Raw genomic sequence first — 27,300 nt, forward strand, 5'->3', positions numbered from 1 at the left:
AAGGTGCAGAACAAAAGATGAGGCTAAATCCTTCTTTCAGATTAGAATGAGTAGGAGTACACACAAGTGATCCTGCACATCATCCACTGAGAATATTTAGAGAGTCACGTTCCAGAAATGTATTGAAAAGCTGTCAAGAAGAATAACTGATTTAATGAGCTGTGTCAACACATTTGTAGGAAGCACCGGATTATAATTTGCTCTGCCTTAGCGACATTTTAAGCAAGTGAAAAATTGCTTTTACTGGGAGTATTATATTGTACAATATTATTAACTTTTATGATATGAACCTATTTTGAACAAAATTTACTCAATTCCTAACTCCTTAGCTGTACTTCAGACAGTATTTTTAAAAAATGTACTCAGTCATTGAGGAAACGTTCTCCTTTCTCCAAGTTTTGCCTTAATGCTTTAACTTATTTTAATGTACCCTTGCCATTTCTAAAGAACTTTTTCTTCCTAATATTTCCTTAACTGAGGAAGACAGAAAAAGGACTTGCTTCATCACCAGGAGGGGTAACTCACCTGAAGCTCAAGGCTCATGAACACATTCTCTGTGGTTAAACAAGGAAAGCTTTTATTGTGATTAGACACAATGGAGCAACTAACAAAGTTTAGGAAAATACATGACTGAATAGGAAAACACTTTCAACTTGGTAATGGTCAAAGAGCTGCCCAACTAGATTTCATCCTTAACACATGAAACCTGCTTATTTTATTATCTTAGTCAAATCAAGATGTAGGAGTGGAAGGGAGAGCCAGCAACCAAACTCCCAAACCTGCTTGCTGGCTGCTGCATTTCTGACCATCGGAGGCTCTACTATGCTCAACTTGTGTCAGGCACAGCTGACCCCAACCTCAGTCCTAGGCATACTCATGTATGGGCCAACGCAGTCATGCATGTTGGAAAGCCCCAAGACATTCCATGAGCCAAGTATGGAATCCTCACTTGTTATGGATTTATGTTTCAGTGGTGTCTATGACTGTCAATCGAGGGTTTTTTCCAATTGCTAGATACTTATTCGGCCTGTCTTAAAAGAAGATTTTAAACTCTGTATGATGTGAGATCATGCTGTAGACTAACTACTGGGTCTCTGCCTTCTGACTGGTACACACTTAAATAAAACTTGCTATATTGTTGCTACCTGCAAGATCCCCCTTCATTCAAACATAACTGACATTGGTTACTGATCCATCTGGGATCAATGGTCCTCCTTTCATTTCCTCTCCTTCTCTAGTTCATCTGGCTTCTGTCTCTTGTAGAAAACACAAGGGAATGTTCAGGAGCAGGTGTTTCCTGTTTTTAATCCTTACTGTCTAGCATGGTACTATACCAAGAGGTGTAATCTTCTGCTGGCATCCCATGGGTAACTGACAATTCAAACAGTTAGCTTTCACCCCACTTGGAGGCAAGACTATGACTTAAAGAACTGAGAGAGCTAGTGAGTCTCAGAGTTCAGGGAACATGCAAGAAAAGTAGGTAATTCAAAGCAATGGGAGTTTGTTGGTTTTAACTTTACTGATGTGATTAAACATGGAATAGTGAATAAATTGAAAATAATGGTATATAAATATTAATAAAAGAGAAAATATAGGTGATGGGATTCACATCAACTTAATACGAAAGAGAATCCGCAAGCTTGAAGATACAAAGATACTTCAGCGCTGACCTGTTTTTGGGGGGTAGATCTTAAAAGATCGGCCACTATTAACCGTAGCAGCAGCCACGGTCCCGAATCTTTCTGCACGGATATGCCGGTAGCGCGGGCAGAGGCGCTCCCGAAGCAGCCGATCCCGCCGCAGAGCCGCGCTGGAGCCGAGAGGCTCGCACCGCTCTACGCCGGGGCAGCTCAGCCTGCGGGAGCCTCTGCTCCAGCCGCGGCCACCCGCCCGCAGCTTCTCGGGTGCGACCCGTGTACATGTATGCATATGTACATACATACATATACACAGGGGGGTCCCAGAGCGCCCCTCGATTGGGGCGGCCGCGGAGAAGCGGGAGGAGGGACCGGCGCCCCGGGTTGCGGTGAAGGGGCGCTCCCCCACCTGCCGCTCAGAGGGCAGGAGGGAGAGGGGGGCGGAGCGGCTCCCATCCCATCGCCTTCGGGAAGCAGCCGCGGGTGGGAGCGGCCGCCGCCTCTGCCCGCGGGCTGGGGGCGATGGCGCCGTGCCCACCCCGCGGCCACCCGGGATGAGCCGTGGGCGAGCCCGGCTGCGAGGGGGCAAGTTGAAGGCTGGGTCCCCGGCGGGTCGCTCGGCCGGCTGCGAGGGGGCGGGCGGCGCCGGGCGCCCGAGGAGGAGCCCGAGCATTCCCGCGGCGGGGACAGCCGGCGAGCGGGCTGCGGGCGGTGGGGCTTCATGGGCTGCTCACGCCAACATGGTGCTCGCCCTCAACGGCAGCCACCTCTACGGTAACCTCCGGCCCCTGGTCCTGGAGGACCCGCGGGCGCTGAGCGGCGGCAGGATGATCGCCGGCTCCTGGCCCCCGCGCAGCCTGGCCAAGCTCGGTCCGTCTCCTGCCCCGTCGGCGCTGCCCACGGCGAGCCCTCTCCCAGCCAACGACTCCCAGTGCGGAGAGCAAATCCTCAGCTACGGCAACGTGGAGAAAGTTCTCATCGGGGCCGTGCTCTGCCTCATCACCCTTCTGACCATCGCCGGCAACTGCCTGGTGGTAATCTCTGTCTGCTTCGTGAAGAAGCTGCGGCAGCCCTCCAACTATCTCATCGTCTCGCTGGCCCTGGCAGATCTCTCGGTGGCCCTGGCCGTCATGCCCTTCGTCAGCGTCACCGACCTTATCGGCGGCGAGTGGATCTTCGGGCGTCTCTTCTGCAACGTCTTCATCGCCATGGATGTCATGTGCTGCACGGCCTCCATCATGACCCTCTGCGTGATAAGTATCGACAGGTGAGAGCGCCCCGGAGCCCCGCGGCTCGCCCTGCCCTCCCGCAGCCCCGGGCACCGGGGACAGCCCCGCTGGCGGGGGACCTGCCGTGAGCGATCCCACCAGCCGTCTCCTGCCTCCTCCTCCGGGTCCCTTGGAAATGAGCCGCAGACGTGCTCAGAGCAGGGAGTGAGGCGAGTGCCAGCCCTCAGCCTCTGTTCGAAGGAGCCCGCCGGAGCAGGGTGTGCTGCCGCCCGTATCCCAGCCCAGGTGCCCGGTTATCCCTCTGGGTAACTACCCTGCTCTCACTGCAGAGCAGAGGCGTCAGAGCAAAACTGAACGTAAACTGTTAACGTTTACTGTGGCTCCATACAAGTAATGAGGCATTTGCAGCCACGTTAATATTTGAAACATATGTATTTAAACTGCTTTATACCACAGCTAGATTTGAGCTGATTATTCCGCAGCTGGTGACAGTGTAACCTCGCTGGGTTCAGAGAAGGTGCAGGAATTATAGCTTATTATGGTTTTATCTTTATTCTAGGACACCACTAGAATAACTCAATTTCAACCAACAGAACCATTTTTGACAAGTAATGTTTTATATGGAAAAATTGCTTTTAAATGTTTGCTTTTTAAAAGTTTTCACCTACTCTCTTAAAAATCAGATTATGCTCATTGACTAAATAGCTACTTCCAAAAGATCCAGGCACTGGGGCAACAAGGAGGTGTATACAGACCACAGAAGAGGATCTTAGGTGTTCAATTGTGATGCCAGGGCCAAACCTAAGGTCTCATATTTGCCTGTACCTGAGTTCTCCTCTGCAGAGAAAGGCTGACAGTTTCCTTTATTCCATGCAGGACCTGTTGTAAAGTAAATTGCAGCTTGTAGCTTTCCTCTTCCACAGCCTAAATTCCACACCAAGAATTTTGGTATCTCGAGGGTAACTTTTCATTACAACTCCACACAATTGGTAGAAATTGAAGAACTTCATAACTAGATTGTAGAAGCAGTTTACCAAGTCCAATATCTGACAGCAATCTTGACTCTTTACTTCAGAAAGTTTTTGGAAAGAACTCTGCATTAGGTTTCTGCAGAGAAACAGTCTTTTAAAAGTTTCCCGCAATAAATGGAGGTTGTTTCATTCCAAGGAGCACCACGATTTGTATTAATTTCAAAACTTTAATTTCTGTGTAAGCATCCCCTTCTCCAATGATCTTTATTTTGCAACTTCTTTATTGAACAGTATCTGAATGCTGCAAAGCATCTTGTAGCAATGAAATCTACATACACAGTTTGACTGAATATCAAAGGGTGGGTTTTTTTTGTTTGTTTGTTTTTAAATTGGTGTTGCCTTGAAATTTGCTATTTTTTAATTTAATTCCAATACTGTTAGAAAATATGAGTAGGCTTATCTGCCTTCCCATTATTATTCTCTGTTTTTCTGTACTACCTACTTCTAAGACTGATGATTTCATTTTTCCACTCTCTCCCCATAAAGTATTCCCATTCTTTGATTGTTCTTGATGTTCATGTCTGAGCTCTCCATTTCAACCTTTTGAAGACAGGTTAACATATTTAAGCTTTCTTACTGAAGTAGGGATGTGTGACTGATTCTCACTGTAGAACTGTGTTTTCTTAGTTTAACGTTTGAGGTCACTGCTGTTTGATTAACAGGGGCTTTGACTGAACTGGTCACAGTCGTGATTGCGTCTTTTGCTGTCTTATTATTTTTCTCCCTCCACTCCCCTCTCCCTGCAAAATACTAGAGAGATATATCTCTGTATTTAGAACCTGTTGTGAATGACTGATTTTCAACAGCAAATGCTGATTTAAACTAGAATTATTTTCCTCTCGTCTTTGTATTCCCAATTCTATCACTAAATGTTTGTTGAACATGATCTATTTACAATTCATTACACTGTTGTCTACTCCCTTCTTGAAACTAAAATTCTGTGAATCATGATGCTTTAACCTCTGTCACCCAAGTCCATTATATAGTTAAGATAGGTGATATCATAAGTAAAAGGAGACAAGCCAGCAATTCATTAGCAAAATGTCTCTACTACCCAACAATAAAAGAAATTTCCATGATTTCTAATCCTGTTTAAAAATAAATAAACTTATACTGGTGTGGCACTGCTCAGTCAGGGTTAAGATTAGTTTGAGATGAACCAATCTTTGAATAGTGAAGATGTACAAAATATGCAAGCCAGGGAGAAATTAGGAAAATTAAATGTGAATGATGAAATGTTGCCAGTGTAGCACTAATTTAAATTTAATTTTAATTAATAAAGCTATCCTACCAGCAATTGTTCTTACATGTATGTAGTTAAGAAATCCTTGAATGATCAGTGAGGGAAATTTATCTCTGAAAAATCACATACCTCCAGATTAAGCGTTGTATTTGGTACTGGAGCTGCAAATCACAACGTATATAGTGCATTAGAGGGTCAGATTTTCACAAGGTCCATTTTTCCATGGGTTTGATGGAAACACTTGCATGTTTTCTGTTATGTAGGAGAAGAAGATCATCAGTGATACAGCCCTTATTAGCCTTTCTATCTCAGTGCAAAGAATACAATATCCAGAAGCCGGGAAAGAGGGAATTAAATTAATTCATTTTCCTTCAATCTGGCACTACCTTCAGAGCCATTTAGATGTACTTGAACTTTGTAGCACAATTAAGTATCCTGGGATCATGTGGGAGATATTTGTATAGGGAAAAGGTTAAGACAGGACAAATAGGAATAGGAACATTTTTGAAGAATAATTATGAATGGCACTGTCACCTGGCTCTTTAGGACACTTTAGGAAACCTTTGTTGGGATCCACCTTCCTGAAGAGAAAGATGAGGTTATTGCAGACAGGAAATAAGTTGGTCATTTTAAAATTTAATTATTAAGTATTTAGGTTCTTTCTGAAGCAGATATAAGAATCAGGTAAATAGCTGACAGAATATTACTATTGAATTAACCTTAAAAAAAAAAAAAAGAATTTGTTACAAACTGCTAAGCAAGGTGTTTAAGAAGAGGTAATACCTTTTATTAAACAAACAATTAGGTCAGTAAAAGAGAAGCTTTGAGGAGCTTCCAAACAGGATGAGTAAATTGAAAAGACTTTGTGATTTGTTTCCCTTGCACAAATATGTGCTACTCAGCTTATGCCACTGAGAGCCCTGAAATGCCAGCAGCTGGCAGGCCTATTGCTCACAGGGATGTTTTGATGCACAGCCCTTAGTGGCAGATGTGTTTTTTAGCTGAATCTATCAGTTGGAAAGCTCTGAAAGATGCAGATTAGCCTGGAATCTACCAATGGGCTGCTTTCATTCTCTTGGAAAGCCTTTTGTTTTTTTCCTAATTAGACAAATCAAGCACTTATTATACTGTTTAAATTGTTTCTCGTCTAAGTTGTGTAAATGTTAGGGGTGCAAAGTAGAAGTTAGTGTGCTATTATTGGGATCTCTAACTTTGTGCAGGGTGCACATGGAAGAAGCTAGGTTGAAAAGGTCTAAATTTGTGGAGATTCAAGATTTGGACTATTATGTGTTTTTTTAGGTCATATCTTCCCTTTCGTTTCACAATGTGAAAACCTTCACAGATCTTTATCAGAGTGACCTCTGAAGAACACGTTACTTTTTAGGCATCTCTGTCTTATTTAAGCCCCCACTTTGGAAGAAGGCTATCTGCTTACAGGCAGGTCTGTCAGAACTAAAATATATATGACGGAGAGAAAAGACTTTCTCCCTTTTCAGATTTCGTGAGGATTAAACAGGCAAGACAGCTTGATACTCAGACAGTCAATATATTACCTTTGCTATTCCTGCCATCCATGATATGAGGAGTAGCTCTGTAGAAAGGTAGGAGCTACAAAGATTTGTCAGCAGAATTGGGTCTCAGTGAACAGTAGTCTCCTTTAAGCCTTTCTTATTAGTGTGCATTTTGTTTCGTTTTTTTGCCCTTAAAGCTCCACTTTTCTGATTCTGAATTAAATAAATTATATCATATTTAGATTCCTTTACATTCTTTATGTTTAAGAGTGAGCAGACATTAGGAGTAAATTATGAGGGATGGATACAAACCACATCCTAGTAGGGGGATGAACAAATAAAGGGAATTAATTGTATTAGAACTGGTGGTGTTTGCATGCTGATTCATCATGTTGTTCTGACCCAAGATAGCTATGGGAATGTTGTTTTGGAGAGTATCCACTGGATAACTGCATAAGTAGCAATTTTTAATTCAATTTAAAAATAGTTCTTTGGCTTAGAAAGTGATAAAGTAACATAACTACTCAGATACAGTTGATGAATTATAACACTTTCCCCACACCCACACAAGTAATGAAACACTTTTTGGGGAACTTTTCCAGTCTGTATCTTAGCCAACAGTTCACGAGTATTCCAGGCTTCCATTAAATTGATGAGGATTTAGAGTTTGTATGCAAGTAAGTGGGCCTTTTTGTTGATCCTGAGATTTTTATACACAAGTATCAGCTCTGTGTTTCTCCTTGTTTTGCCACACTCCAAGTATGAGTACTTATGCTTCTCCTTAGAGAACATGTCAGTTCCTTAGAGCTCACTCACTGCTCAAGTCCTTGTTCCATGCCTGAGAACTGAGCAGGTCTCAAACTTCCTCAAAGAAAGTACTTGGAACTAAATAAACACTCAAGTACTTTCAGTAGAATCCAGGTGTCTAAATTCTACCTACATCCAAAACTGATACTATGACCTGAAAATTGTCAGCAATTTGCTAAACTTAACAGCACCTAATAGTCCTGTGTGGCTTCCTATTCAGTATGAAACCTTTTCTGCCTTGAGTGTGGAGAAGGCTGTGGTCCGTTCTGCCTATCCTGCTCAGATTGTTCACAAAAGACATGTAGAATATACATGTAGACTAGATATGAAAAAATTCTCAATGTAATATATTTCTGATCTAGAATAAACATAGGCACCCACCAGCAGTGCCACTCATGATATTTTGTTCAGTACATATATTTACACAGAAGTAACTGAGAAATGAGGAAAAACCTAAAAGGAACTATAAAAAAAGCATGTGATGGAGTTACTGCAGTTAGGGTCTATATTGCAGAAGAAAGTTTGGAGATCAGTAAGGCAGATAATTCCTTGCAATAGCCATTATTTCCACTTTTTAGCCTGATAAACAACAGTAATCTTTCTGAGATTGTAAGTAATTTGTCTAGCTAATGAAAGATACAGACAGCATTGATAAACTAGAGTGAAAAAGAACAGATTCGGTTTTATTCCTTTCCATGTAGTTTTTCTAGTGTAGTCCACTTAAAAAATGTTCCTCAAGTTAATGTAGTTTCTTTTTGCAGAGAACTAATTGTTGAACACTTCTGCAGTCTCCATTTTACTATTTACCTTGAAAAGAGGAAAAACACAAATTTTTGATTCCAAATCCACAGATGAAGAAGTTGAATAGGAAGTTGGGATGCATTAAGTAGCATAAGGCAGTGCAATGTGTATCTGTCACCCAGAACCCACTCCAGAAGAGTAAATAAAGTTGGGGCATTCTTCTGTATTATGATCCCTCTTCTTTAAGTACCTTTCTGTGACATCCTCAGGTATCTTTTCCTGTGTCACATAGGCAGCCTGAAAGACACACAGTTACTTACAGAGTAACCTGATATTACCCACAAGTATTGTTTTATTATGTGTTTGCAGATACATAATTCTTCATGACCACGCTGCCAGACGCACAATAAGTAAGGTGGGCAGTAACAAATAAGAGATACTTTGTCAAACAGATGGACTGATTTGTGAAGACTTAACTCAGGAGTAAACTCTGGAGTTTGAACACCAAAACAAGTGGTAGTTTTGTCCTTTCACAGTGGGAACAGGCATAAGATCTGAAGCTTGGTGGGTGTGTCTTGTGGCTGCACAGTAGAAGGTGACAAAGTTTAGGAAGCTGGAAGGTGTTACAGAACAAAAATCTGTAGATTGATTATTCTATTGCTGTTATATACTGGATGCATTTAAGTCGTGTTACTGAAGGGGAATTACAAATTGTGGAGATGCAAGATAAACTAGAGGTAGCAGTGAAAAGCTGACTGAAGTTGGTAACATTTCAAGATATGCATGCATGGGGAATTATAGTTCAGTTAGAAGAAGGAAATTTTAAATTAAACCACATTTACCTGAATACCTTTTCTTGAAATTGGATGTTTCGTTTTCCCCCCACATTTGAAACTATCTTCTGTTTGCTCCTACCAGGGTTTAACACTGGATGAGTTTTCAGAAGTGATTTTGGGGTCTCTAATTCTTGGGGGTTCAACCAGACATTTCAAAGGATCCTGATAAGTCAGAGGTAAGGGAACATTAATTCGTGTTTTTACCAAGCAGGGCATTCTGGAGACATTTTAAAAGTGATTCTTTTCCTGCCAAGGCCATAAAAATAGTTTTTCCATAAGTAAGGTTGGATTTGCTTCAAAATTCACAGGAAAAATACAATTCTAGAAACACTCCTCTTAGTTTTTGAAGGGAGCTTTCAAAAATATCTCCTAATATAAATCACCAAAATGCAGATGCATATCACACTGGCACGATGGTGTAGTGTAACCTGCGTACATTCGTATCAAAATATTTTTTCCTAGAGTTTTTTTCTTGAAATGGATGAGTATCATAGAATGACACATCAAAGCCTTTGTAGTTATTATACACTGTTTGAAGCAAGATTACTATATCAGTAGTAGCATGCTTGCACAAGCTTCTGGAGGAACAGAAATTAACCAGGGAATGTTTTCACTTTCTTGGAATAATTTTCTCTGAAAATTATTTCTAAAACTCCCTGAAAATTATGTAAAGAAAATATCTTATTCCTTTAAAAGAAACACAGAATTATTTATAATATTGTTGTTGAGTTGGAAACATTTTATCAGAAATATTTGTGGCAACTTTTGAAACAGAACACCTTATTTCATCTGCAGCTGATATGTACATATGGCGCTGTCTGTCAGCTACAAACACTTCTCTCTTTTTTTCTCTCAGTATATAGCACAGATCTGATCCATCCTCTGTGGACTAGAAAGTCTGAAGAAAGAGCTGGCCATTGTAGGTTGCACGACCATAAAGAGCTTGAGAAATAGTTGAGTTTGCCAGGGTGCAGTTGTCATACAAGAAAGACTCAGGAGCCAAATTACAAATTCTGATATCTGCATGTAGAAAGCTCAAGTATCATAAAGCAGTGAACACTACAGTTTTGTTCTAATGGTCACTACTGTTTGTAAGGTGAGGATAATTTTTTTCACCTGGAAAGCTTACAGGTTTTAGTTTTTCTTCTTGTACTGGGTAGCCAACTGTTTCTAGAGGATTGAATCATACTATATCTCTTCCTATGTATACTGAAAAGAGAAAAAAAGCAACTGAATTTTTTTGAGCCAAAACACAAAACCAAAAGGGGATATTACAAAAATAACTTTTTTTTAAAGTAAGGAAAACCAGGATGAAGTCTATTCTTAGAGGTACATTGTGTCATGATGAAAAAACTGATAGCAATTTTTTTCCTGAGATGTATCAAGGAAACGGGTGGGGTTTTGGAACCGTTAAGCACTCAAAACCAAGTTTTTTAGCTTGTAGAAATGTAAGATATAACCACAAGGAAAGTTGGTAATCCATTTTTGTGTACAGTTTTTATGTCTATTTAAGGAGATTGTGGGAAGTGGAGGCAGAACCATATGAAAGGTAACACTTTTCTCACACTGGGAGCTATTTGTCCTGCAGGGTGTAGCAGGTTGAGGAGCAAGCAGCAGCTTGCCATGTATTAATAGTGGTGGAAAAACTGCTCAGGGACCAAGGGAGGCTGGACAGAGCTTGTTGTATCTCAGACATTCACCAAGTTGAGTAAAATCAGAACTGGCAGCAAAAGCTTGCCTACAAGAACACCATTTTTGTGGCAGAATTATGTACAAACCTTTTTACATCTCACTCACAGTGTGATAAGTTTTCTGTATTTAAACAGATCAAATGTCTAGTTTTCATTTAAATAAACTTATTTTTTTTGGGGGGGATGAGCTTTGAAAACAGTCCAGTCTTTTGGGGAGAGGTGGTAACTGGAGATCTGGGCAAACACATCATGAGTTCTCCCGATAACCTGGCATGCAATTGGGCCACCTTCCTTCCCGCTGAAGAATACCCGGTGGCATTGGAATCATCATTTCTCATCAACCATACAAGTACCTGCAATCAGAAATATGGCCTATTGCTGCTGGAAGTGAAATTGAGCTACCAATACAGAACTTTCATTAAGTACCTTATATATAAACTGTTTGCTTTTCACGAGAGATGTGTTGGAGTCTGGGGACAATGTATTTCAACATATGGTTTGCAGATCTCTAGAGAGGGACACAAAAGGCAACTGCAAAAAACCCAAGTCTGTGCAGTAGTGTCTGTGTACTAGTTGGAGGACTGTTCCCATGCTAGAAAATATAGGGATTTTTTTAATCAGAGTAAAGAATAGTGCCCTAGAAGATTTACTCTTGTAGCCGGTGTTCAGGAATTGGCAATAGGTATAAATATTAGAAGGTAGAACTGGAAGGCATATAACAGAAGTATATGCTATTAGCTAAACTTATTGGAGAATTTACCACGTAACTGTCATCATGAATATAAACCATGAAAACATGCTGTGATTATCATGAAATATTTCAGATATACAGTTCCATTTGCCAGAGTAATTTTCTGTAAGCGGTTTTCGATGTGGCTTGTTAAGCTTTGTTTATTTGCTGTAGAAGTTGACATTTAGCAAATAGTTGAAATATTAAATCCCTGAACAAAGAGTGTGTTGTCTGGTCACAAATTACTTGATAGTATTTATATGCATGACCCAAAACAACTGCTGACAAGATGCAAAGCTTTTCTTCAGTAGTCTAGTAAGACATTTTGATGCTAAAAATAGTACAGCTTTGGCTCAAAAGACTTAATTTTTGCATTGTTATGTACTGCAGTTTCCCTTTTACCTTAAGTATCTGCATTTGAAGACCCACTTCTTATCAGAAGCAGTTTTAGCAACAATACTGATTGTAGTGTCTCAAGAGTGTATTGTCCTGTATTGCTATTTTTGCAAAAATGAATATGGTTGTTAGCAGAAAACAATCTTCATTTTTAAAAAATAACTGAAATTAAAATAGTATAGTGGAATGTTTGCCTTTGAATTAAACAACACAGGAAGCAGCTTAACATTTCTAAAGGCTGTTACTTAATGGGAAGCTTCTGCACTGCTGCCTAAGTGTTGAAATGAAGGGAGATTCTTACCAAATATCCGAAACACCTGCAGCTTGCAGCGAACTACCTGAGATGTTCATAGGCCAGCCGTGGTGATTCATCCCACCCTGATGCCAAAGTTCTGCTCCTAAATTCAAATGCATGTTTGAAGTTTTCAGCCTGGCAATGAGAATTGATGTTATTGGAAGCTGTAGGCATAGCAGTAAACCTTAGGTATTTAACTCTTTATCCGCACAAAGTTGATGCCACCATGACTCGGAAGAACCTTAGAATTGCCACCTTGCTGCTGAGAAAGAAAAACCTCACTGAGAGGTGAGAAGAAAGGCTTCTTTCTGCTGATCTCACTTATGTCACTGCTTTCATGTGTGTACAGTTTTTATGTCTATTTTTATTTTTATGTAGCATCTGTAAAGTGAATATAGAAGAGAGTTCTGGGATCCTTGATAATCTCCAAATCCTGCTATCTTTAAAGGCTTTGGAGGAGGAGATGATCTGTTGTCAGCTGTAGTTCTGTTTTAGCATAAAAGTATAACTCTAAGTTCTGGGGAATACGAAAAGGCATTGTGAAAGAATCGTGACCACACATACACACACTAAGCCGGACAAATGGTTATTTGTGGATAACCAATAGTTGAATCTGACCTTAAATTTTGTCACTCTATACAGAAAGCCCAGGTGAAGGGGGCCAGAAACTCCTCTCTTGACAAGAGAAAAGCAAGAGGTTCATTTTGTAGATGTACTATGTTTTCATACCTGTGAAGTTGGTGTAGCAGTTTGTGTTGAAATGTGTTCTATATTTTAAAAATATTTAGTGTTGCAGATTTTACATGAATTTTAAAAGAAGGAAAAATATGACAAATGTTGCTGAAAAAAAGAATATACTGTAGTGGAAACTGGTGGGCAAGCCTGTTTTCAACTAGACAAAGAGGACACACTATCCTGGCTAATCTCCTTTTTTCAGGTTTCTCTAAGTTTACTTACAGCTGCCTTTACAAAAATAGACCTGGTGGTATCTTAAATGGGGATTATGGACTTCTGGATTTGGATTAAATGTTACTGAAGCAGCAAGCTGGAAAAAGCCAGCTACATGGAACCACAGCCTGGTAGGTCTGAGCAAGACCCAGGAGGTTCAAAGTTCATTAGAGTGGAGGACTAGTTAGCTAGAAAGAAGTAGTGTCCATTCTTCATTCCCAAGCCTGCTGGCAAAAATGAATAAACATTATGACAAGTGAACCATTAAACACTGAGTGAGTTTTACCCACTGCAATTTGGGCTTTCCTGCAGTTATTTTTCATCACTAGATCTTTCTCCCCTTCAACCTTCTCCTTTAGTTAAAGGGCACCTGTGTATTTAAGGATTCTGAGTGACTGCAAGGGGCAGTTATATTTGTAAAGTAATATTAAATTCCTACAAATTTTCTGTTTCCAGTTTATAGAGGAAAGCTCAAACTGAGCCATTTTTTTGACCCTGAGGTGAGCTCAGTTGGTTGGAGCATGGTGCTAATAACACCAGGGTTGTGGGTTTGATCCCCCTATGGGCCATTCACTGAAGAGTTGGGCTTGATGACCCTTGTGGTCCCTTCCAGCTCAGAATATTCTGTGATTCTGACTCTGTGATTCTGTGATTTATTGATATTAAATTTCAAAATATCACTGAATGAGACATTTTGTGAGAAAAATGACAGCAGGCAGGAGGATTACATGTGAAGGGAGAACTTGGGATCGGATGTACAAGCATGCTGTAAATAAATATGTTAGTTAAAATGAGTGTTAAGGAAATAAATGACATATGGTTGAGAAATATGGTAGCTACAGTAAACCTTCCATTCATTGACATGAAAGATGATGAGACATGATAACCTCATTCTGTGCCACATATTGAGCAGAAAATATACTGCTAAAATATAAAGAAATGGTAAATAAATAGCTGTTTTTATAAGTTACAGGGAAGGAATCACCTTATTATCTAATAGGACCCTGTACCAGAAGTTTCTGTTGGAAAGGACTGTGAATAGCAGTTTTCTAAAAGGTTCTTGAATCATACATACAGAATTTGATCTAGCCTTCTGCTTTCCTTCCTTGATAGCTTTCCCTCATGCTGTGCTCTTTCCAGCCCACTGCCTCCCCTTCCAAAACAAGTTATGATTTTTTCCTGTGTTAAGATTTATTTGTATTAGGAAGAGAGAAATTATTTTACTGCTGTAGGAAACAAGCAACTCCAGTCTGCATCTTTAAAAAACAACTGGTAGTATAGGGGATCAGAATGGGATGTTCTATTATCAGAATATTTTATGAAATGAAACATTGAGATGATTTTGCTAGAATGTGGTGGTTTTTTTTAAAGTAACACAACTAATGTTATCTTCTGGTGATGTCCTCTTTTGATACTTCACAACAAGCTGGTTCAGTTCATTTGTTTGTATGTGAAAAACAGAGTTCAGGGCACCATTGTGTTTCTAGCCAGTCAGTTCAAGATTAAAAAAAGCTTTGGATTTTTCCTTCATAAAATTCAGAATGAAGACCAATTTTAAAGCTTTCCAGAAACACAACATGGCTCTGTTCATTCTTTACACAGCACTGCTAGATAGCCATCAGTATGTGACTTCAGGCAGAAGCAGCTTATTCTTCTAGTGCTTTGATTAGAGTTGTACTTAGTTGCTCACACAGTGGAAATTTATGACAAAATCCCTACCTCATGTTTGGGGTTGGGGTTTTTTTGTTTGGTTTTGTTTTGTTTGTTTGTTGGTGATTTTTTTTTAACTGACTCAGCCTTATGATAGTTCTTTGCTTGATTGCCGCTATTCTCAGGTAACGCATCACTGATCTAAGTTAGACAGACAAAACATATTCGTGTTTGAGGAGACACTGTCCTTTTTAATCTTGGGCTGTATTATGAAACAGGATTTTTTTAGATGCTTTGGCTGCTTCAGTGTCTCAGTTACAATTGCAAAGTTGTAATTTCTCACTTTTATTCTGTTAGTGGGTTTTCTTCTTGTTTTCAGACCTATTTGCATTGAGAGGATTACATTAGTGAAAACTGTATTTTAGTCTGAACTGCAACGGCAATATTTAAAATAGACTTTTAAGGAAAGGGCTGAAATTAAAACCCATGGTGCCTACTTCCTAGAAACAGTAGGTACCTCTGTATGACATTTCTACAGGTACCATTGCAGAGAAAACTGAACTCTAGACAAATCCTATACAAGATGCTTTGCACATCCCAAAGTTTTTGAAAGGAGACTCCTAACTAAACCTGCTTTAGACTTAGATTTTCCTGTGATATCTAACACAGTTTACTGATATCCTTTGGTTTTTATCTATCTGAGCTTCGACAAACAATTAAAGCCTGAGGTCAACATTTATAGTTTTCACATACCTGATCCTGTGGAACACAGCAAAATCTTTATGTGCTTTTTGACAAATTCAGATCTGCCTTCGGGCCAATACAGCTATAGGAAAAGCCAAAAATGTCCAAGAAGGTTAGTTCTGTACTGCGATTCACCCATAATGACTATATAGGTGTTCCTTAGGGCTCTTGCAAAATTACTGTCACGGAGAAGCAAAGAGGAGAATTTGGACCAGTATTTTTCCTGTCTCTTCAGAGAGAGGAAGAGGAAGAAGGAGGAGGAGGGAAGAAGTATTCTAGAGAGGGTTGTTCCTTGAATCTGGAGATATTATGTTTAAACATTTTGTATTCAAGGAAGGAAGAGAAGAGACATACATATCAGCACATTTATACAGCTAATTCCTGAAGACACTTTGTTTTAATGTAGTGGTATGATCAGTTCAATGGTCTGTGATTTTTCATTTCATTCATCACTTATACTATGGAAGTTTCTGAAATGCTTCATTTAATTGTACTGAAGACATCAGTCATGATATTGTAGTTAAAGTTGTGGGAGGCTTTAATTTTTAAACACCATTATAACTTTCAAAATAATTCCTTTTAAGCTGATGTTTAGTGTCAATCGAAGTGACTCATGTAATGAAGCTGGAGAAAATCACCTTAGCCATTTCTACTTTAGAGGAGTCTGGTGAGGGTTTACTGTTTTAAAAAGAACAGACTGTTTTTCATAGCTCTGAAATTGAGCCTCCACACATTTTAGTTGCAGGTATCTGTTATCTGGCCTCAAGAAACACACACAAAAATGGTTATGTAACTAAAGCAGCAATCTTGGCTTGTGATGACCCTGTGATCAGGGTCTATAGGCTTATTTTGTGGTTCTGGGCAGGCCACTTAAACTGCACCTAAAGTGACAGCCTGATATGCTCAGGGCAAATCCTGGTATTTATGTTCCCTGATCACCCAGAGCAGAGGTCTCTGTAGCTCCATGTGTGTTTAGGCTCTCTCCTGCAAAAAGCAAGGGGCTCAGGAGGCCTGGGTCGTGTGCCAGTGTGCAGCCAGGGAACAGCCAGAGCGCTTAGCTGGGTGCAGGGACTTGGCAGTTCTTGGTTTTGAACTGGACAACGCAGTACTGTTTTGGCAACCTCCTCCTCCTCCTGAGAACCATCTAAAGGCCTGACTCCATCCTGAGGAAGCCTCCAGGCTGCCTCAGCTGCATCCACATAGGCACCCTCCCTTGTGCAATGTGCATCAGTGGGTACTTCTGTACCCTTCCTCCTAGGGCTTGCTCTGGATTCAATGTTTTTTTACATGTACGTCCTGGGATCCACCGTGCTGACAATACAAAGGGGTCATCTGGGGTGTGTGTATGTGTATGGCTGCACAGACATGGAAGGAGAAGATGATACATTGGTCAAAATATAGACACAGAGTCCTGTGGGCTACCAACCTACCTCATTGCTTACCTAAGGGATGTTTGTGCTGGTGTCTGACACAGTACAGAACTGAGAGAAATCACATTGCAATTTTCATTACAGCCTACTTGAATGCTTGCACGGAAGAGGGTGGTTCCAAGACTGAGGCATGTCTGGTGGTTGTCTCCTGGCACATCTCCTCTGGCCTGGCTGCAGCCAGCAGACTGGCCTGGAATCACGACTGCTCATCTTGGGACAACATCAGTCAGGACATGGGAAAGTGGGAGATCTGAGCTCTGTTAGTAAGTTGTGAGCTTGAGAACTAAAACCCTTTCTGAAGACATTAAGGGGGAGAACAAGTATGTTAGATGTGCTGCAGACTGACAAAAATCTGAAATCTTCATTGTCTTTTACAATACCCCTGGGTGTGAGGAACAAGAGGGTTAAGATGGGGGGAACACAAAAGGAAAATGAGGATTTTCCAGTTCCTATCTGCAAAACATATTCTTTTCCATTTCTCTGTTTTCTTTTGCTCAGGAACTGCCTTTGTTTTACAGAGTAGGGATTTCATCTGAGCTGGTGTTTCAAGAAATCACGTCTTTGCTTAAAGTTATTCTCCTCCACAGCAGAGAGTAAGTCCCATGTAGCACATTAAGCAATATTTCAAGCCAGGCCACATCCTTCCTCAGTAACATTTGAACTATGTGCACTCACGCTCAAGGTTTCTGCTGCTCCTCAAGCTCACTGACAACACCACCTCCCTCCAGTCATGCCAAATCCTTTACTCAGATTCATTTTCCTTTCTCAGATTTAACCGGTCGTCCTCTAAAATACAAAAGGCCATGTGAGATAAAACCTCTTTCCCTAGCTTTCTTCCAACCTGAACTTTTTCCTGCATGCTCAGTCTCTAGTGAACATTGCAGTACAACTAGACTGAAATAAAAGAGAATGTGATTTCTCTTTAATTCTTTTTCTAGAGCAAAGCTTTTCCTGTCTTAGTCTCCAGATAGTATCAGAAGGTTGAGGTAGCTTCTCTGCCCCCTCAAAAAGGCATCTTGTAATAACTTAGTAAAATTAAATACTGCATCATACACATAAAGGTGAAAAAATAGTCACATAAGACAGTCATCAGTCTACAAGTAATTAGATATTTAGTTAGATATAACAGTTGACATGATGCAAATGCACTGCATTTGTTCCTATGAGTCTAAAATATTTTGGAATAATAAGAAGGGACTCAATGTGGAATAAACCGAAATGTAAATTTTAATCAAAATAGTGTTTTCTGATATAAATCACCTTACTGAATATAGCAAGAAACTGCCATCTTTGAAAATGTTTTGCTTTTCCTTTTTCTCCTTGATTGATAAAATTACTTAACAAGTACTGTAAATCAGACCACAGGGTTTGAATCTCTAACAGTGTACAGGCCATCTCACAGGCCATCTGCACTTGTGGAGTAGTTTGTGTGTATACTATGATGAATTCCGTTAAGAATTTTTCAGTGAACTGAGATATTTCTTAAAAAACCTGAGAAGTTTTTCCCTAGGGAGTATTCCTAAAATGCTCCTGATGTGTATTGCAAATTATAGTTTACCCTATATTTTGATTATTATTTTCTATTTTGAAAGGAACAACAAATTTAGGGAGAGCATTTTGACTCTCTTACTTCTTCCACAAAAAACCCAGATCTACATTAATTAAAGGGAGTTTGCAAATCTGGGAAGGGGAGAGGTGGTGGTGGTGAAAGGGCAGAAATGGGTGGTGTGTCCCCAACAGAGTTATACATTTTCTTTTAGAAAAGCATGAAATTATTTTTTAATTTTCCCTCAACCTTCACAATGTTGAACAGTGTAAAGAAAAATAGATTCTTCTTATGTGTGACTTGCCCAGATTTACAGAGCTTTTGCAGTTTTACAGATTATCTATCAAGAAGTGGGGTGAGAAGCACTTTTGAGCTCTGTATATAATTAATCCTGTTGCACTCAGTAAGCAAACCACACTTGTATACAGAAAACTAGGGATGATGAAACACACAAAGTTAGAGTTCAGACATTTTGGAAAAACTTAAAAATAGGAAGTCTTCCATTGCAGAGTGCAACTTAATTCTAAATAATTTGTGCTCAAAACCTTTTAGTTTTCAAATGCATCTAGTTTCTAGGAGACTGGTGAAGGATTGAATGGGCTAAAATGCACTTCCCTTCTTATGTCTCATACCTTTATGTCTTTGGTGAAAATAGACAAAAGGAAAATATACATATACTGTTTTCTTCAAAGGGACTTAATAAGAGCATTCAGTCTATAACGTAGACATTATATGGGTAATTGCAAAATATTGGGTAGGAAATACATATTATTTAACATTCAGGCAGTGTTACAAAGTAAACATCAACAACTGCATGTTGGGAACTTTTCTTCACAGGGTACAATTTGCAGAGGAAAAGAAAAGGCTACCAAACTGGTTTGTCAAGGATCTGAGAACAAGGCTGTGATAGGTGATAAATACTTCGACATATCAGTCATGCAGAGGGAAAACGAAAGGCAAAGGGTGAGGGCAGGTGAAAGAAATTTGCCAAAGTCTGAAAGGAAAGAACAATATGGTTTCAGAAATGGCACGTAAGACAGTAGAAGCTGAGTGGAAAGATGTTGCACATCTCTTTCTGGCAATACGGTTGTTAGGTATTTCTTAGAATGAGAGCAGAAAACATCTCCTGGTCTATGGGATGGATATCTTAGATTGGTAGGCAAAAATGAAGAAGGGAAAATACAGAGCTAACAGAGAAATAGAAATAAGGCGGCAAGAAAGTGAAATAAGAATGAGTGAAATAAAAGAATAAAAAAATGAGCTAAAATAAATAAGAAAAATATGAAGCTGTAAAATTATACAATATGAGAGGAAGAAAGTCCATGAAAGTTCAGAGAAACTAAAATAACTGTAGGAGAGGAGAATCTTGTACTATGCAAATTACATTCCTTTAGAATGAATAGATATTTAATTTTGATTGACTTAATCATCAACGACTGCCAGGAAAGCCTACACTTCTTCAGTTCCATCACAATGATTTTTGACAAAAAGAAAAATCAAGTCAGAACATTTACTATGTAGAATAAATTAAATATGTACCCACTATAGCAATGGTAATAAACGTCATCCTATTATAAAAAGAATTTAAGAAAATACGATTAATTTAAAATCAGAAGGGGAATAATGGAAAGTGTTAACCTTACTGAAAACAAAACAAGTATTTCATTCTTCCAAATATCAAAATTAAAGTATCACCGTTTCAACAATAAGAGTACTTTTGAAATTATATGAAATGTGAAGCATAAACATCTAAAAGAATAGATACCAAAACATAAATTTAAGATCTTTCACATCCAATTTGCTTCATGAAAGTTAAATCAGACAGTGAAAGACACTAATCTGATTCTGGAATCTGTTAGATCAAGTCAATGAATTCTGAGAAAGAAATGTGGACTAATTAGAATGGAATTCTATCTGCCTATACCATACGTGGAGAGCAGAGACAGTGAAATTACATGTGTGATACAAAAGTCATATAAGTGATGTCAATGTCATGGTGCTTTCAATTTGTTATTGAATTGGGCAGGAAGCTTCAGAACTATTGTAATGCTTCTAGCTGTTAGGTTTTCTATTGCTCTGTGACTGCTCACAGTGAGAGACTCGTCCTTTTACTTTTTTTCTTTATCTTTTAGCCATATAATGGAAGGTAAGAAAGAAAGATTTTGGACATATGATCACAAATTGGACCATCTATTACTATTTTCTTTCTATTGTTGAAGTTAATGTAGCTGTAAAGTCTCAGTTTGCTTTCTGGATATTTCAAAAGGTGTGAGGACTAGACTCATCTCAAAGTTTCCAACATACTAATGAAAAATTCACCATTTTTACAACTTTCTGTTATGGCTATGTCAAAACACCTAACAGAAATTGTTCTCTTTTCAAAGATGATGTGTTTACACAATGCAAGAGATGCTCTGTCCCTCAGACTTGCTTTTAAGTAGAATAACGTATACAAACTGATCAGGGAAATGACATCATGCTTGATATATTAAGTGGGGGAAAGAAGGAGAAAAGGAGGGAATTTGGAGCAATGGTTTGTCTTCCCAAAGAACTGCTACCTGTGATGGGGCCCTGCTTTCCTGGACATGGCTGAACACCTGTCTGCCCATGGGAAGCAGTGAATTAATTCCTCATGTTGCTTTGCTTCTGCATGCAGCTTTTGCTTTCCCTATTAAACTGTCTTTATCTTAATCCATGAGTTTTCCAGCTTTTACCCTTCCAATTCTCTACCTGATCTCACTGGTGGGGGAGTGAGTGAGGGGCTGCATGGGGCTTGGCTGCTGGCTGGGGTTAAACCATGACAACCACAAAGAAAAGGAAATTAATTTTTCTACTGCTGAAAAAACAATCGGGTTCACACCACACACATACAGACAAAAAAATCATGCCTGGTTTACTTGAAATGCTGCAATGCCTGGTACTCCTGATTTTTACTTCCTGGAGGAAAAATTGATATCTTCTACATCTAGAGAATTACTAATCAATTCAGCCACAAATTGAGGTTATTAATGTGCAGGTGTTGAGAAAGATCTTCCTGAAAGTTATTCTAGTGGATGATAAGTAGATGGCTATGTGAATTCACTCCACTGTTGGGCAGATAAAGCAAACTACTTTTCACAATTTCCTAGATTAGAGAATGAAATAAATATATTCACAAGAAAAGAAACTGTATTGCAACCTTCATGTTTATAGTTACCTCTAGTGAGTCATGGTGGCAGTCCAGCTTCCAGTCTGATAATCACTGTGCAAGCTGTAAGGTACCAAGGTGCCGCAGCCATCACAATGAGCAAATAACTAAGACAAATGAAGACAGGAAGAGGCAATACAAAGAATCACAGGGAGATAAATCATATAGCAATCTATTATCTGTATGTGTTACATCTTAATGCATACTGTAGCATTTAATATATATATATATATATATCTCACTGTAGTAAGAACTGCCTGTGCAATCTGCAGTTCAAGTGACAATGGAGACTTTTTTTAGCCCTGTAGAATAAAATCTATTCTGTGTGGCCATTGTAATGCGTCAGTATCAGAAAAGCCAGAATGAAAAAAAACCACAAACTGAATGATCTCAGGAGCAGCCCAATATGGTTATAATGGTTTTACATTAAATTGTCTGTAACAATTGCCTGTCATTATATGGTAACAATTCAGAGATATTGGGAAAGATAACTGGATTAGAGGGAGCCAGAATTTTATAAAGCAAAAGGAAAGAACTTGTTCATTTACCTTTTTTGTTGCTGGTGTTCATTGTGTGAATGTGGCAAATGGCAATTTTATACAATAGCTGACAATAGCACCCCAACAAAGGAGGGAGTTCTTTACCCTCCCCCTCCCATGTTTGAACAGAGTTCCAGAGAGGATGGTGCAGGGGAATTTTGCCTCTCTGGAGTTGAATGACACTGCAGCAAAGGAACCAGTTTCCAATCCTCCTACAGGGAAGAAGAGACATTGAAGAAGTAACGAGAAACAAACCCAGAATGGGGATGTGCTCATGCATTTACACACATTTAAAAAGAAGTTTACTCTGTCCTTCACCATGTGCCATTTTTTTGGTCTATGCTGTCTGGTATTTGAGCAAGGGGCTGTTTTCCAGATTTCAGTGATGTAGCAGAAAAAAGGTTCTCATCATCTTTTTTTGTTGTGTCTGTTAGACACTAGTCTAATAGGCTGATTCTTCCTTCTCACTGTTCTCACTCACCCAGCACCCTTGGAATAGCAGCAGGATGTGACTGCTGTATGTCTTGTGCCTCTTGTAGGGTTGCCCAACTGGTACAGCATCCTGCACCTCAGTGTTCTGCATACAGCATAAGGTAGTGCTGAATGAGAAATGCCATGACCAGTTTATAAGAAATACAAAGGCTGTTTCGTCTGTAGTACTGTGCTTTTGGGGAGTTACCTAGACACAGACCTCACTGTGCTGGGTGTAATATGCCCTGTCTGGCAGAACCATGTAGTCATGAAATTCAGAAAATAGCATTGCCCTTCTCATACAAATGAGAACTGAGGCACAGTTTCTTCACCAAGATCAAAATGAACATCTGTGGCGTGTAAGAGAAACAAATCTCAGAATAACAAGTCTGAGACATTTCTTTCATGTGGGGGATAGCTGAGATATATGAAATGGGCTTTTTAGGGACTTTGACTTCATTCTTTGCCAGCAGTAAGACCTCAAGGTGTTACATATTCTCAAATATGTTAAATTCAGCTGATTTGCCTTCAGGGTTTTTTTCAGGGTAGTAATTACAGATTAAGCATTACAAAGCATATTTTTACACTTATTTTGACACAATGTTTTTTCAGTTCATGAATCTATAAGTCCTGAACACTGTCCAGTATAGACAACACTAGTGATTTATATTATTTTGGAGTTGCAAATAAGTTTTCAAGGGTAATGGATTTCATATAGACAGATAAAAAGATAACATTCCTTCATTTGTGCCTAGTGACTTCTTTTCCCCTATCATACTACATTTAGCAAAAAATATAAGGCAGAAAGGATGCTGGTATATTTTTATTTTAATTAATGTATTTTAATTTCAAATAGCATTTCTGAAGCTCAGATAGACTCCAAAAAAATTGGTGCCAGGGCAAAACTAATGAATTTTAATTCTTTTCAGTATACTTATGCTTTCATGAATTCTTTTTGTTATATTCTGGTGTATGAGAATGCATCAGTAGGCACTCAGAGCATTCAGCCCACAGATCTGATTTTTACAGAAATCCAGCTTAACTTTTTTAGCTACATAATAAAGTGCACCTCAGAAGTGTGTTATTTTTAGTGACCAATTGGGTAATAGCTAGAAAAAAGCATACTTCAGACCAACTTTTAAAAGATTTTTTGAAAACAACAGATTGTAAACAGCAAGTAGTCTCTCTGCACAAAGGATGCATTTGACTGTTTTGCAGCTAAACTGTGTTATTCTTGGACAAATTTTAAGGGTGTGCCACTCATCCCAGAAAGGCTGCACCTAATAACTCACCCTTGCTGCTGTTAAATTGTTTAAAGCACTGTGATCTATCCCTTAGGTAGTTAAACTGCACTAACTCTGCTCTTCCATATCTTGGAGCACCTCGAAAAACTCTCGGCTCCTTGGGAGTGCAAATGGTTTTGGCCATGCTGCTGTAAAACAGAGAAGTCCATGATCTCTGCAGTTTGCCCACAGCTGCTGGAGCTGAGCAGTGACTATATTGTGATGCTGATGGTGAGGGGCACAAGAAGAAGCCTTGTTTAACATCATGGTCCATGGATTGCACTCCGTTAATCCCAGACAATTTTAATAACAGTTCTTAGCTCCAGGCACAGATTCGCTGGCAAAATACTGGCCTGCTGTAATTTACTTGTGCATCCTGTTGAGAGTAGGGCACATTAAACCGGTCTGTCCTTTGTGCAACACTCATCATAACAGCAATATAAAATCAATGACATTGTTGAGAAGAATTGTTGTTACTCATCAGAATGATGCTTCTTTTTACTTCCATAACTGCAGCATACCTGGGTGCTTGTGCAAAGCAAGAGCACCAGCCATAATTTACTGCATTGCAGTAAAATCAACAATGCAGCATTCCCCAGAACCAGACAAATCTCATATTTGATTTGCTAAGTGAATAGAGAGAGAAAACATGCTCCCCAAAAATATTTTTAGTCCCATTATTATATTTCTTGTTTGTTACCCTCCAGAACCCTTACTGTCTGAGTAAACACTGGTAACTCTTGAAACCAAAACATTATTCTGAAACCTGATGTGAAACCATTTCTTTTACAAGTAACAAAGCGAATCACACTGATTTTCTAAAAATTCTTCCTTTTGGAAGAAGTAAAAAAGAACAATGTGAGAAATTAATGGTAACTCACCAGTAAGTTTCAACTGAGCAGAAACAAACTTGAAACTAAAAATATTAGATGTAAAAAAAAAGCATCTGATTCCATCCAAGAGAAAATTCCCATAGCTAGAGAGGAAACTCTCTGTAGTTTAGAGTAAATTCAAACTTAGGATATTATTATCCAGCTATATAGAGCCATAATCATATTTTTTTAATTAGAAAATTATTCATAGTTTAAGATACTGCAGAATAGGAAATATAGATATTTACAACAGACTAATTTTTTTTCTATGAAAAAATTGACACATTAAAAATATTTTTCTTGTCTGTAAAATTGTGTTTTCTTCCCCAGGTCTTCTTGAACTGTGATAGATTTTCATTTTGTTTGGTAGAAGTTTGGACATTGAATAAATATAGTTTCTTTCTAATTAAATGATGATAAAAAGAGTTTTGTAATATTGAAATAATCTACTCTTGGTGTAAGTTTGCAGTTGGTTGTTCCTGTCTGAAACATGAAGGTAAGAAAGACAACTCATTGTCTCAGCTTAGTGGCAGGAATCTTCCTAACTGTTGAATATGTAAGAAGAATGGAGATGAATGTTTGCTTGTTATAACTTAACCATTCGCTCAATACAAAAAGTGGTAGGCTTTGTGGACTGAGCATTCATCTATATTCCAAGATTTCATAAGTTAGCAAATTTAAATTTAGGTTTCAGAATTGCCTTAAAAGCCAAAAAAAAAAAGAGTTATCTGCATGAAGATTGTACAAATTGGTTAAAATCACAGCCCATTAGGGCCAACGGGAGATTTCTTTCTGAAATAAAAGACCTTTTATATAAATATCAACACTATAAATTTTAACATGAAAGACAAATGAATTTACAAGTTGGAAATACTTGCAAAGAGAGGACTGAAAAATATAAAATAGAAAACTTAGCGAAAGATTTTGGCTTAGAGCAGACTACATTAATTTTAACAGTTAACCCCTGCACAATATAGTAACTCTACATTATTGTTCTAGGTACCTGGGAATAACAAGACCTCTTACGTACCCTGTGAGGCAGAATGGGAAGTGTATGGCCAAAATGATCCTGTGTGTATGGCTTTTGTCTGCCTCTATCACTATACCCCCGCTCTTTGGTTGGGCCCAAAACGTAAATGACGAAAAGGTTTGTCTGATCAGTCAAGACTTCGGCTACACCATTTACTCCACAGCAGTTGCATTTTATATCCCCATGTCAGTGATGCTTTTCATGTACTATCAGATTTACAAAGCTGCCAAGAGGAGTGCTGCTAAACACAAGTTTACTGGTTTTCCCCGTCTGGAAGAAACGGAAGGGATTTCTATGAACGGAGTTGTAAAACTGCACAAGGAATCTGAAGACTGTGCTAATTTTTCACGACTCCTAAAGCACGACAAGAAAAACATTTCCATCTTTAAAAGAGAACAGAAAGCTGCCACTACCCTTGGGATTATTGTTGGGGCTTTCACTGTCTGCTGGCTGCCCTTTTTCCTCCTCTCAACTGCAAGGCCCTTCATCTGCGGGACGTCATGCAGCTGTATCCCACTCTGGGTTGAGAGAACATTTCTATGGTTGGGCTATGCAAACTCTCTCATTAACCCTTTTATATATGCCTTCTTCAACCGAGACTTGAGGACAACTTATCGCAACCTCCTGCAGTGCAGATACAGGAATATCAACCGGAAACTGTCAGCTGCAGGGATGCATGAGGCTCTGAAGCTTGCAGAAAAGCCAGAATTTGTTCTGTAAGGTCACTCATCCTTTACTATGATAATTTGTTGGTTTATCACATTAGCTTTTTCCCCACAGATTTGAAAGAAGAGTTATAGGAAGAACCAGGCTTCTTGAGGACTGTTAATGCAGTCATCAAGACACTGGGAGGTAGCAGTGTAGGGCCCACCCGTGAGCCTGGAAAAACAAGACCACCATCTGAAGAATTTGGGTGTAAGAGGAATACGAGAAAGGAGGAGAGTAAAATATGGTGCAGTATGTATGAGCTGCTAGTGAGGAAAGAGCAAAGTTGGTCTAACCCACCTGTTTGGCCCAAACAACTGAAGGTCTGAATGTTGGATGCATCTTGTATCCTAGAGATTCTTTGCTATAATAAAGACCTGAGAATGGTGAAAAGTTTACTGTAATTCATTACTTTCCACTTTGTTATTATAAAAATAAACCATTTAAGAAGAAGCTGGATCAAGGAACTTCTATCACTTAGAAATATTCCTTATTATAAAACCCCATATGTTCATTAAACATTCATTTACTAGATTGTCTGGAAATGAACTACTTTGTGAAATTTAATATTGCCTTTGCACAGCAACTCTGGCACTGAAAGAATACATTATACTTCCAATGTGAGTATAAGAGTTTGAGTAAAGTCACAAGGACCAACTTCTACTGCTGCATACAGTCATGCAGCACAGTTAGTTCAGTGCTGCTATGCTAACTACACCAGGTAAAGATATTGTCCTATGTTTCTAAC

General features: G+C 39.1%; 1 protein-coding gene and 1 long non-coding RNA gene across 2 annotated transcripts; both read left to right on the plus strand.

The window, feature by feature from the left end:
• Positions 1-2,011: 2,011 nt before the first annotated feature.
• Positions 2,012-27,300, plus strand: HTR7 (5-hydroxytryptamine receptor 7). The gene is made up of 2 exons (XM_051800725.1): positions 2,012-2,904; positions 25,817-27,300. Exons 1-2 carry the CDS (start codon positions 2,192-2,194, stop codon positions 26,565-26,567), a joined length of 1,464 nt encoding a protein of 487 aa, XP_051656685.1. The 5' UTR covers positions 2,012-2,191; the 3' UTR covers positions 26,568-27,300.
• Positions 3,680-5,562, plus strand: LOC127477041 (uncharacterized). Its single transcript, XR_007906826.1, has 3 exons — positions 3,680-3,755; positions 4,129-4,196; positions 5,407-5,562. It is a non-coding gene; the product is annotated as an uncharacterized LOC127477041 (long non-coding RNA).

This window comes from Manacus candei, unplaced genomic scaffold (assembly GCF_025592945.1).
Source record: "Manacus candei isolate 608988 ecotype Guabito, Panama unplaced genomic scaffold, ASM2559294v1 h1tg000050l, whole genome shotgun sequence".
In the NCBI taxonomy this organism is placed as follows: domain Eukaryota; kingdom Metazoa; phylum Chordata; class Aves; order Passeriformes; family Pipridae; genus Manacus; species Manacus candei.

Coding starts and splice junctions, on each gene's coding strand:
- HTR7 (XM_051800725.1), top strand. CDS start 2,192: ATGAGCCGTGGGCGAGCCCGGCTGCGAGGGGGCAAGTTGAAGGCTGGG. Junction 2,905..25,816: donor TGCGTGATAAGTATCGACAG/GTGAGAGCGCCC, acceptor TTATTGTTCTAG/GTACCTGGGAATAACAAGAC.